General features: G+C 27.9%; 1 protein-coding gene across 3 annotated transcripts in view; it reads left to right on the top strand.

The window, feature by feature from the left end:
• Nucleotides 1-14,223, top strand: part of LOC123271212 — a 152,985-nt gene that overhangs the window by 108,918 nt on the left and 29,844 nt on the right. For all 3 annotated transcript variants that reach the window (XM_044737469.1, XM_044737470.1, XM_044737468.1), the window contains 2 exons: nt 5,995-6,130; nt 7,908-8,041. In XM_044737469.1, the coding sequence (XP_044593404.1) occupies nt 5,995-6,130; nt 7,908-8,041 (270 nt within the window). The remainder of the gene's footprint in view (nt 1-5,994; nt 6,131-7,907; nt 8,042-14,223) is intronic.

Here is a 14,223-nt window from a genome sequence, read left to right as displayed (position 1 = left end):
TTATGACCCTATTGCTGGAATTCATGGTAATAATTAAATTCACTAAATAAATTAACGTTTTTAATATTTAAAAATATAAAAAATAATTATGAGCTGTGATAGAATTCGGTATGTTACAATAAACGTTATTATAATGTAATATAATTAATGCAAATAATTTATAAAGATGATTTTTGTTTATAAGCAATCTTCATATCATATGACATTGCAAGCGAAACAAATTCACTCAACAAAATATTTATTAACTGTTAATAAATATTTGTTAACTATTAATAAATATTTATTAACTATTAATAAATGTACTTTCCTCCCAAATAAATATTTATTGAATGTTAGTAAATATTTATTAAAATTTAATAAATTAAATAATTGTCTTCAAATAAATTAAATTATTTATAGTTAATAAATCTTTCTATCAGTGTAGTCAAAAATAATTTTTTTTCATTCAAATTGAAGTTTTTCGTTAATTCGCTTGCAAGCTCGATATTTAATTTCTCTTTTCAATAAACATCTTCGCTTCTTTTCTAACGGTGTTTTATCTTTGGGTGTTTTTATGCTCCACAATAAATGTATATATCAGGTTCGCGTTTTACGATATTTGAGATACTGCTGCAGTAAAGACACTAGTTTTTTTATTGTTGATAAAAGCGCTGTCATTCAAATAACATGTTCTGATAAATATTTAAATTATATTTTGCGCTTTTAATACCGGGTGTAAAAAACATTTTATCTGGGTATTTTCATACTACAAATATCGGATTTTGAGAGCAAATTTATGCACTGGAACTAAACTTTGATATACAAACATTTTTTTTAAAGTCCAGGATATTTTATTTTTTTAGTATCTTTTAGTGTAACTGTCGGTACTTTGAAAGATTTTCGAGTTTTGATAAGAGAATTGCTCTAACAATTATTTTTTTTGATAAAAATTTTTGTTTGTTTTTAGTAAAGTAAAGTAATGGTGTTTCCACGCTACTAACATTTTTCTATTGCTTGACGGGAACAAATTTGTTAGTTTGTTTAAAAGATTTTTTCGTTTTTTTTACACTAAAATTACTTTAAAATTCTATAACTCAAAAACTGTTGGTCGAAAGTTGATCATTACGAAAATGAAAATGAAGCTGAAGAAGTAATCTATTTAAAAAAATTTGGACCAATTTTTTATCTTCAATATTTCAAGTTTCGATAGTTTGAATATTAATAATAAGTTTCCAAATATTTAAAGTTCTATGATTTGAATATTTTTCAAAATTTTATATCTCAAAAATTATCATTGGAATATTGATCATTACAAAAATGAAATTAAAGCTAAAGAACTAACCTACCTAAAAAAATTTCGACCAATTTTTTATCTTCAATATTTCAATAGTTTCAGTAGTTTAAATATTAATGAGTTTAAAAAATTCAAAGTTCTATGATTTAGATACTTTTCAAAATTTTATATCTCGAAAACTTTTGGTCGAAAGTAGATCATTACAAAAATGAAATTGAAGCTAAAGAACTAATCTATTTAAAAAAATTAAGACCAATTTTTTATCTTCAGTAATTTAAAAGATATAGCTGTTTAAAAATTAACAATAAGTTTCCAAAAATTCAAAGTTTTATGATTAGGATACTTTTCAAAATTCTATACTTCGAAAACTATTGATTAAAAATTGACCATTATAAGAATGAAATTGAAGCTGAAGAACTAATCTATTCAAAAATATTTGGACCAATTTTTTATCTTCAATAGTTTAAAAGATATAGCTGTTCAAAGATTAATAAGTTTCCAAAAAACCGGTGACGTTAGCCGAGTCGTCTAAGGCGCATGGCCTATAGAGAACTCGGATTAACCTACCGGCCAGGCGTGGGTTCGAATCCCAAGCTGGTCTTAGAAACCAACTTGGTTGATATTCGGCTCTTGCCGCGTAGGTTAAGATATACACAACCCAAAAAGACCCAACGTACCACTCCCAACAGTTAAAAGTCGGCGATATGATCACAGTAGTTAAAACCGACTCTAAATAATAATAAATAAAAAAAAAAGTTTCCAAAAATTCAAAGTTTTATGATTTGGATACTTTTCAAAATTCTGTACTTCGAAAACTATTGATCAAAAGTCGATGATTACAAAAATGAAAATGAAGCTAAACAACTAGCCTTCTCAAAAAAATTTGGACCAATTATTTATCTTCAATATTTCAAAAGTTTCGCTAGTTTAAACATTAACAAGTTTCAAAAATTTCAAAGTTCTATGATTTAGCTACTTCTCAAAATTTTACACCTCAAAAATTAACAATCAAAAAAATATTTTTAAACACTTTCTATGAACTTACGCACAACAAAATAAATAATCAAGCACCTTTTCAAAGCTATCTCATTCCCTGATATTGAAATCGCCATTTACAAAGAAAATAACAATAAAAATTTGAAATAGCCCCAACAAAAAAAAAGGTATCCCTTCAGAATGTCGATATATCCGTTAAGTTATGATCGACCTTTTCATCCATACCCACCCTTAAAACGAACTTTTGAAATTCTGTTCATAGACCGTTTGAACTGGATTTCGACGTTTTTCTTTTCACCGATACTTTCCTTTCACCTTTATCCCGGACAGCTCAGGATCTCTTTCTTGCCCCTTCCCTTTCCCCTTTCCCCTTTGAGACAGAAAAATGAGACAAGTCGTCGTCGAAGAGACGAGTCGATCATCTCCTTTGACAGTCTTTGTTTTCCTGTTCTTGCTCTTTATCTCGACGTTCCAAAGGAATTGAATAAAATTCCTGTTGGCCCTCTTCCTTTTTTTCCTATTTATTGCCTCTTGCCTTTCCCTTTTACTTTTTTTCCTCAATTTTTTTTATATCTCCGATCAAGTTTAACCTTACAAAGTGCTACAGCTGATTGATAAATTAGTTTCCTTCATTACCAGCCGAATAATATTTTCAACAAGCTCGCTGGCAATTAATCAACAGACTGAACCGGATATTAATAATCCAGATTCATAATAATAATGAATAAATAATAATAAATAAATAAATGAATGAGCGCACTTGTTTGAAATAATTTATTTACCCTGACATGGGTAACGAATGTTTTAATTAAATTCTCTTGTACAAATCCCGCGGATTTATCTCTTGTTTCGGTCAATCAAAATTTAAATAAAAATCTCTTCGACAATTTCTCTCTTGTCGTTGTTAAATATACATATAGTTTGGCATACATTTATACTGAGTTGAGTTGTCGTTCCACAGCTTGAACTTTAACATACTACACATCCTAAAAGCACATACATATAACTGGTATTGTACATTTAAACAGGAGCTAAATTTACAAAGTGTCCAACATCCCGGGTCATTTCGCTGTCGAGTCTGCCTACGGGTTGTTACACTACCAAATAATCGCGTCTGACATTTTATTTTGCTTTGTTTATTGTTATTAGTAAAACGACAAAGAGTTTTTTTTTATTGAAAAAGATAAAATCGGACATGAATTTGGAAAATATCCGGATAGAGTTTTTAGATTTAAGTGGATTTTTATTTAGCTAAAACGAGTTTTATATTTTAAATTACTAACAAATACTTCATACAATTTAACTCAAGTTTAAGTTTGGAAATATTAATAATATTTTTCAAAAAAATTTGACTAGAATAATGAGCCAAATTTTTATACTTTTTTTTTTACAAGTTTCGCTGATGAATTCTGATGTAGAAAGTTGAAAATAATAAATTATTGATATTACTGCGTTTAATTGAATGAAATTAATTAGTTTAATATTATGGAAAATAATTTTTATATGAGAATTTTTGAGATTTCTTAACAAATAAATTGTTATCGAGAGAATTAAAAAAAATTCAATTTGTAGAAATTAAATTGAATATTGATGCAATTTTTTTTTTATGTTAAAAATTATTTTGTTAAATTGCACTGTATTTTCTTAACTATTGACGTTTTTTAAGATATAAGCTCATCCCGATGTTACACTCATCAAGAGCTTTCATTTGAGTACCGACATGCATTTTTGATACATTTTTCATATATACATATAGATAAATATATAAAATATATAAAAAATTGATGTGGGTACTCAAATGAAAGGTCTCGATGAGTATAATGACGGGGTGAGCGTATATCTTTAAAAAGGTCAGTAGTTCTTAAGATACAAAGTCCGTCGTCAATTACTGATATTTTTAAAGATGTAAGCTCATCCTGACGTTACGCTCATCAAGAGCTTTTATTTGAGTACCCACATGCATTTTTGATATATTTTTTATGTATATATATATATATATATATATATATATATATATATATATATATATATATATAAAATAAATGAAAAATTGATGTGGGTACTCAAATGAAAGGTTTTGATGAGTGTAACATCAGAATGAGCTTATATCTTTAAAAATATAAATATTTCTCAAGATACAAGGACATTTTTTAATTATTGATATTTTTAAAGATGTAAGCTCATTCTGATGTTACGCTCATCAAGAGCTTTCATTTGAGTACCTATATGTATTTTTGATATATTTGTCATATATACATATATATAAATGTATAAAATATATGAAAAATTGATGTGGGTACTCAAATGAAAGGTCTCAATGAGTGTAACATCAAAATGAGCTTATGTATTTAAAATTGTCAATATTTCTCAAAATACAAGGTCATTTCTTAATCATTGATATTTTTAAAGATGTAAGCTCATTCTGATGTTACGCTCATCAAGAGCTTTCATTTGAGTACCTATATGTATTTTTGATATATTTGTCATATATACATATATATAAATGTATAAAATATATGAAAAATTGATGTGGGTACTCAAATGAAAGGTCTTGAAGATTGTAACATCGGGATGAGCTTATATCTTTAAAAATGTCAATATTTCACAAGATACAAGGTCATTTCTTAATTATGTACCTAGAGATAGAACATTTTCGAATGCAGCCTCAATACTTATACCTATTATCATTAGGGCCAGGAAGTTGGCGTTTTTTCTTTATTTAAATTTGAGGTTAAACATAAGAATGCTCATTTAAACAACTGCGAAAGTCCTGGCCTTACTTATCATCATAAATTGACTATCGGTGAGTATGATATGAATCCTTGAGAAGGTACAAATTCAAATCGAGACCTTTACAATGACACTAAATTTCACTAAAAAAAAAACCAATTTTATCATATGACTATCCTAGACATAAAATTTTTCTTATTCTCTCAATAATATAGATTATTTTCATTAAATATTTTTGGAACAAACCATAAAATTATCTTCAAAATAATTTTGATCTCTAATCAAGAACCAACTATATTTTTTAAAAGTCAAAAATTTTGTAAATATCCTTTTAAATTTACCGTTTAAACTAACAAAATAATTCAACCATAAATTTGTGACATATTGTCGTTGTTATAAGCTCGGGCTATGCATTGCATGCGATAGGGAGTGAAGTATCAAGCGTAAAACAGGTTATCTTAGCTTCAAAAAAGAAGTAGAAGATGTAGGACGAGCGATATTTTTGTAAGAATAAGAATATGAAGAAAAAGAATAAGAAGAAGAAGAAGAAGATAAGAAATATTGAAGAAGTACTCGCTTAACTTAAAACAACACGATTTACAGTAACGATTTTATTTAAAACATCTACTTAACTTTTATCTTCGAAAATGTAAAACCTCGAACCACCAGATACATTTTATACAGGGAGCATAAAAATGGCGATAGGTGATAGAGGAAAGACGAAGGGAATCATGCACGATACTCGATGCATTGCATATAAATGTATGGTGGCGAAAACCCGATTTAGATGTTAAAGTTGGCGAAAATGTTGTAAATAAGCTTTGACGTGCCCATAAAAAATATACGCTGAGAAAAGATTGCCGGAGCACGGAAACGCTGATAACTAAAGTTGTAAAAAATGGTCGAGTTTAACCTGCAACCTACTATTGCCTTCCACACTCTACTCTCTACTTTTTAGCTATCCGAGGAGTAACTTCTAAATTTTTTATTGTCAGATCAAGAATTCTGATGAGAACGGTGTCACGCTCATCAACGTCTCGAGGGAGCTGACGGGGCTCTACAAATGCGAAGTATCCGAGGACATGCCCACGTACCACACGGCCATGAAGGAGCAGCACATGCAAGTAGTTGGTGAGTACCGAATAAATATTTTAAAATGCCGTTTGCTTTTTCGCCTGACGGAGAATTTTTTTTTAACCTAGAAAAAATTGTAGGTGCCACTTTTGAAAATTACGTTGAACTGGAATTCGAATATTTTTTGAAATATTTGTGAAATATTTTATTGATTAAAAAATCCGTTTTTTCTTCGACTATTATCGGTGTAACTTTACAATTTTCAAATACAAGTATTTTAGTCAGATAATAATAATAAATGATATCAGTAAGTGGCTTTTATTAATTGTTGAGATTAATTATCAGAATAAATAATAAATTTTGCTTTATTAAATAATGGCTTTTGTTAAATTGCGCTGTACTTTCTTAAATATTGGCATTTTTAAAGATATAAGCTCATTCCGATGTTACACTCATCAAGAGCTTTCATTTGAGTACCTATGTGCATTTTCATATATTTTTCATCTATACATATATGTCATATATATATATATATATATATATATATATATATATATATATATATATATATATATATATATATATACATATATGTCATATATATATATATATATATATAACTATATAAAATATATGAAAAATTGGTGTGGGTACTTGAATGAAAGGTCTTGATGAGTGTAATGTCAGAATGAGCTTATATCTTTAAAAATATCATTAGATGACAAGATTCAATGTCATTTCTTAATTCACATTTTTTAAGATATAAGCTTGAAGATATAAGCATGAAGAGCTTTTATTAGAGTACCCACATGCATTTTTGATATATTTTTCATATATACATATATATAATATATATAAATATATAAAAAATCGATGTGGGTACTCAAATAAAAGGTCTTGATGAGTGTAACATCGGGATGAGCTTATAATTTTAAAAATGTCAATAATTCTCAAGATATAAGGTCATTTCTTGAATATTGTTATTTTTAAAGATATAAACTCATCCTGATGTTACACTCATCAAGAGCTTTCATTTGAGTACCCACATGCATTTTTGATATATTTTTCATGTATACATATATACATATAATATATATAAATTTATAAAATATATAAAAATTGATGTGGGTACTCAAATGAAAGGTATCGATGATAGTAATGTCGAGATGAGCTTATATCTTTAAAAATCTCAATAATTCACAAGATACAAGGTAATTTCTTATTTATTTATCTTGAGATAGAGCATTTTTGAATGTAGCTTAAATACTTATCATGAAAATTCTCTTTGAATCCTTGAAAAGACAAATTAAAAATTTTTCTTATTCACTTAATAATATAGATTCAATTGAAATAATTTTATTTTAGTTTCTGAAAAAATTTCTTATCTCAAAAAATTTATTTTTAAAAAATTACAACGAAATTTTAAAAAATTATGTAGGCAGACAGAGCTTAAATATTTGGATGGTAATTAAGATTTTTAATTTATTTTTTTAATAAATCAATTGACTAATTATCTTAAAAACAAATAACTAAAATACAAAAAAAGAAAATTCGACAAAATCGTTTTTTTTTTTAACTCTAAAATTTTATTTAATTGATTCATCAGCATTGTTTCTGTATTTAGATATTAAAATTAAAAACCACTTCCTCTGAAGCACTTTTTTTAGAAACAAACCTTCCATCACACGTTTGGCTGCTCGCCAGCAACTTCCTTCTCACCTGCCAAAATAATTGCTATCATAATTAATTCCGCAGAATGAATAACGAGTTTCCTAATGATAATAATCCACCTTAATTATAATAAGACTTCCTAATTAAAATTTTCAACTTACAGACGTCCCAGACACGGATCCTGTGATATTAGTAGATAAGTCACGGGTCGAGCCGAACGAGATTCTGAAGGCGAACTGCACCTCAGGTGCCTCCCATCCTGCCCCAAACGTCACCTGGACACTCAACGGAGCTTACGTAAGTCGAATTAAAAGTTAAACTTTCATGTCCACTCTGAAATAGAGACTTAAAATAAGTATCGCGACAGTAAATTTTTTACGACCCAGATCCACTTTAATTCACGTTTACACCGTGTTTTTACCGGCGCATTAATTATTTTTCGTAATTGTAATGAATAATGAAGATTAAATTATAAGCGAGATAAATGAGATTCTGTGAAACTAGACAGGTGATGTGGAGAATGAGCAAGAGCACTTTATACTTATGTATAGTAATAATAATACTAATTTTAGTGGATGCAATTGCTACATTCCAGTGAGACATACATCCACTTGGTTTCTCTACTCGGTTCGCTGTGCGTCTAAATATATGTGCTTTCATTTTACATGACAGTATCAAACTTCATGTCCCCTAAAAAAATTTTTTAATATTTCTACATACAATTATTAAATGGTCCAAATATGGCTTAATATAAAAATTGGCCATGTAACATATATGACTTGATATGATCTGATAAAACTTTATATATTCATACACGGAAAAAAAAAAAAACTGTAATAAATAATAGTCGATTTATAATAAGTAATGATCAACTGGAAAAAATTACCATTTCAAACAGTGAAATCGTGATTTTAACAATCAATTTATAATATTTATCATTCAAATGCTACAATTTATTATTTACATGGAAGAAAATAATATTTCAAACAGTAATATTCGCTATGTGAAAGTCGATAATGTTTAATTATAATAATTAAGAATTTTGACTTTGATATTTATCATTTCGTACCTAAAAAATGATCTTATGATATGTAAAAAGTATAAAATAAAGTTAGTAAATTTTTAATACAAGCAACGTCAATATTTACAAAATAAAATGGTAAATTTTAAACGCAACGCTAAAAATCAAACTGTAATTATTGACTTGCTTAGACTGGTAAAATGTATATTTTAAGAGTAGAATTTTTACTGTTTCAAATTTCAAATTCTCCGAGTGTGAGACCTTCCCCTTCTCCTCATAGTATAGACTATATATTAAAACGGCAATTTTTACTGTTTGAAACTGTAATTTTTTAAGATGAGAGAGTCGTTATTTACTATAGTGACAGCTACTAATCACATTTTCAATATTAAATTATAAATTGTGGCTTTTACACTTCCTATATTAAGTTTTGCAATATTTACATTTAACCCCGATGTCCTTCTGTACTGTTTAAAACTATAAAAATTAACCGGAATCTGAGTGAATTTGACAGTTTACTTTTTCCGTGCAATAATTAAGAATTTTGACTTTGATATTTATCATTTCGTACCTAAAAAATGATCGCATGATATACAAAAAATATAAACTATAGTTATTAAATTTTTATACAAGCAACGTCAATATTTACAAGATAAAATGATAAATTTTAAACGCAACGCTAAAAATCAAACTATAATTATTGATTTGCTTGGACTGGTAAAATATATATTTTAAGAGTAGAATTTTTACTGTTTCAAATTTCAAATTCTCCGAGTGTGAGACCTTCCCCTTCTCCTCATAGTATAGACTATATATTAAAACGGCAATTTTTACTGTTTGAAACTGTAATTTTTTAAGATGAGAGAGTCTTTATTTACTACAGTGACAGCTACTCATCACATTTTCGATATTAAATTATAAATTGTGGCTTTTACACTTTCTACATTAAGTTTTGTAATATTTACATTTGTGCCACCCCGATGTCCTCTGTACTGTTTAAAACTATTAAAATTAACAGGAATCCGAGTGAATTTCACAGTTTACTTTTTTCCGTGTACCAGGCTTATATGTTGTCGTGTATGTTCGTATATAATTTTTCTATTAAAATTATTATTATTATTATCATTATTCTTCATTAACATATGCCAAGGCACAGGCCGTACGGCAACTTACATGATTTTATTGTCTTATTGTATACATTTTAATATTATAATTATTTCTTAATAATATCTTGTCTTAAGATAAACTTATAAATTAAAAGTTAAAGAAAGATATCATAATAATTTTTTACATCAGATTTAACTTAATCTATTCTTATTTTAAGTCTAGATTTAATAAGTAATCGTAAAATTGATTTTTGAAAATTAGTGTTGAAAATTTCCAACAGACGGCGCATAGTCGCTAAATTATCTCGCCACCAGAGAGTTAATTTTGAAGACTTAAGTAATAAGTCAAAAATAATTTTTTTTCTCTATTTAAAAGCTTATCTGACATTAATTGTTATTTCAACTAACTAGTAAACAAATTTTTGTTCAATATAATGCGTATAAATCATAAAATTTTTCTACGAGGTCTTAATTCTAAATTCCAAGTCCGTGAATAAAATCGATCCTGTCATTTCTCTCCTTTTGTCTTTCCGCCAGTGTAACCTACTGCACGGCTCACCTACCTCAATACATTTTACGTCGAGTTGAGTCTGATCGTACGTCGTGTATCCCGTGGGGATCCACCTGGGATAAGTAGGTCCTATATGGGATTCTTTCAGGACACTGAGTACATACAAAGTAACAAGACATTTACATCGCACTATTTACGAGCGGAATAACAATTACTTATCGGAAAATGTATTAAGTATTAAGTGGATACTTTTATTGCGAGAACCATTAATCTCGGTGTTCTATCGTAATATGGATGCTAGCTTACAATAGGGGTTGTAGTACACTTTGGAGGGCTCTTATTCTCTGTAAGTTCGATCTTCTTATGTTACCGTTACGAGGGAACTTCAATAATCTTCAATAAATTTTTCTCTGAGGACTTGAGTCGGAGATTGAGTTAGTAAAATAATTTAAAATAAGTAGTTTAGATTTGTGGCGGAAGGAATTTTTTATTCGATCATTAATCAGTTGATCGTTCTTGATAAGATTTTTGAGCTTGTTATTGCAGCTTACCACACACATGAAATAGGATTATTACTTAGATATATTGTTATCAATTGAATATTATTATTTATTATTAATAATATAGGTTATATGTTAGAAAAATATTAACAAAAAGTAACAAATGTCATTAAATTACATTTTTAAAAATATTATTAAAATAATTGCATTAAATTTTGAATATTAATAAAAAATAATTATTAATTTTTCATGTTTATTTAAAGAATTTAACTTTCTTGATTTGAGTAGAAAAAAATATTTTTCTTCTTAATTATTTTCTTGAGCGAAAGAAAAATTTTTTTTTGACAAGAAATTTCACTTATTCCAACAAAATTAATTCTCTTGCTTTAAGAAATACGTATCTTGATTCAAGAAAATTTATTTAAGTCAAGACAATCTTGTTGTCTGAGAAAATTCAGCCTCGAAGCTCCAAAAAATTTAGTTCTTGCTAGAAGTAAATTTTCTTGTCTTGAGAAAATTTCTCTCTTGCTTCAAAAATTAAATATAAAGATAGAAGTAAATTTTCATTAATATTTTTATTGATTAACATGTCAAATGGGAAGATCAAATAATATTTCATCATTTGTTTTCATTCAATATGTATAATTACACGCTAAAATAATATAAAATGGGTATGAAATATTCTCGAGAAAAATTTTCTCAAGGTGAGAAAATTTTTTCTCAGCTGAAGTAGGTGGCGCTGCTTCCCTAAAGTATCTAAAAATCTTGATCAATTATAAAAATTTATTGTATCAAGTATTTATGATAATTTGAATTAAGAAAAAATTACTTCGACCAAGAATAGAATTTCAAGAAAAATTTTTACTTCGACCAACACAACTTCGGTCTTCCTTTAGGCACCTGAAAATTTTCTTGAGCCAAGAATTTTGTTCTCCAGTCAAGAAATTTTTCTTTTTGTGTGCGTATAGAGGATACTTATGAGTATAAGTACTAAAAATTTTTAAAAAATTTTAAGAAAATGGTTTTTTCTTATAACGTCCTTAAGTTAAGAAATTTTTCTTGGTTTAAGTAAATTTTACTTAATTCGAGAATTTTTTGTCTTGATTAAAGACAGTGAAACTCTTTAAAATTATTTTAAAAGTACTTTGCTCTATATTTTTACATTATATTTGCAAATAATTAAAAAAAGTTGTACACGGAAAGAAAATTGTACGAAAAATTACAATGAAAACATCGTAATTTTTAGTATCGGATATTGCAGTGCCGGACCAGAACTCAAACATCGTAATTTATACGATGCAACATCGTAAATTTCTATCACTCAAATTAAAAAGAAGTTTAGGTCACCGAAAAAATAACTCTGTATCATCCAGGAATCGAACCTGGTGTCCTCTCCGACTCAAGTCCAAGGTTTATTCCCTCACGCTATCGGAGGGATTAACTAAAGTTTCTGTTCAGTCACATAATAAGACCCTCGTTATCTTTTCGGTGGTGGCATCGCAAACTACTAGACTCTGTCTCTCTTTTATTAAAACATATAGTATGCGTCCTTATTCACTTGCTCTTACGGAAAAAAAATTTACTAAATAACATCGTAATTTTCAATAATTCAAATTGTATTCTGTAGACGGCAGCATCGTAAAAATCGAGATACTGAAAGTCTAGTCCTGGATTACGATGTTACTATAGTAATTTTTCATAGGATTTTTTTTCCGTGTAATTATATTAAAAACTGCACGTTCTACAATTGCTATAATTTTCACGGTAATTTATAAATAAAATTTCCTTCCGGATACTAAACATAATATTAACTTCATACAAAAAGATTATCGTAGCAATTTAACAATTTAACAAGGTTACAAAAAAGTGAAATTGTCCTTTTTGAGGTGGCACTTAACTATGTAACTATTTACCGTCTGGTTTTTTGGTGTTTTGCAACTTAGCTTCTATACTCTCTTTACCTTTTAAGCCGCAAGTAAATATTACTCCTCGCTGTGGTAGTGGTACTTCGTTTTACCACCGGTAACTCCTACTCCTTTTAACTAAAAGAGTCTTCCTTTATACTGCACTATATACTATATTTTATATACTACTCCTATATAATATATATTATACAGTTCACAAAGTATTTTAGTTACCGTCGCATTTAAACTTGAAGACGCTTCTTACGTTTATTTCAATATTTTTTCAGTTCTCGTTATTCTTACAAACTTTACTCATGTTTTCGTAATGAGTCGGCTATAAATAACTATATACTACTTTTTCAACAACAATGATAACAATAATTGGACACAAATTCAAAATTTTTAATGATTATATATATAGATTGGCTGGCTGCTTATAAACTAAATTTAAAATATCATATCCTATGAGAGGATCAATTACCAATTATTTAAATTAATGATCAGATGTCTCGAATAAACTCATATAACCAACAAACTATTCAAAACTCATCCAAAAACTTGACAAAAAATTAACTATCATTAAAAATATTTCAATTCATAAAAATTCTTTTAAAATAAAAAAATATGGTAATAAAATTTTGCTTATTCTCTTAATTATGTAGATTATTATTGTTTTGGTTATTGAATTATAATAAATAATAATAATGAAGAATGATTATTATATTTGTGTGACCGAATGGTCTACATTAAATAGTCGACCGTAGAGATTGAAATCGTTATTTTACAAACCAGTGATTCTAGCGATAACTATACAAATTTTCGATGATATTATATGATTGTGGTATTACTGGGTATATTTGCAGCTACCTGACTATTATTTGTTGAGTATACCACAGAATGTTGTTACCATAACCTCCGAAAATTCTTTATTGAAATCAATGAACACGCTGAAATTTGAATTCCTATAATTGACTAATGTAATTAGATTTTATGATAATTATGATAATAATAACTATAACCCTATTTGGTTTTTTATTTCACCTTCGTCCAACGTTCTATAGTTAGTAATTTGTTACAAAGATTATCTGATTTTACTTTTTATGTTTATTAATCAAATAAATAATATATCAAATCTAACATATTTGATTTCCAATAAATCATTTTCATATTAAAATACTAATAGTTCCATAGTATGAAAACATTTTTTTCTGTCCTCCGGCCAGAAAGCGTCAACTTTCGGGCCGCTGCGCTAAACGAAGTTGCCGCTTTCTGGCTACGTCGAACTGAAAAATAGTATACACACCTCGGCCAGTAAATAAAAAGCCTCAGATCACATGTTTGTCGACCTCGGCTTCGCCTCGGCCGACAATTTCATGTGATCTGAGATTTCTTATTTTACTGGCCTAGGTATGTAATATACTATTGTAGGAAATTTTC

This window comes from Cotesia glomerata, linkage group LG9 (genome assembly GCF_020080835.1).
Source record: "Cotesia glomerata isolate CgM1 linkage group LG9, MPM_Cglom_v2.3, whole genome shotgun sequence".
Classification (NCBI taxonomy): Eukaryota; Metazoa; Arthropoda; class Insecta; order Hymenoptera; family Braconidae; genus Cotesia; species Cotesia glomerata.
Note: the sequence above shows the minus strand (reverse complement) of the source record. Positions and strands in the feature narration are given on the sequence as shown.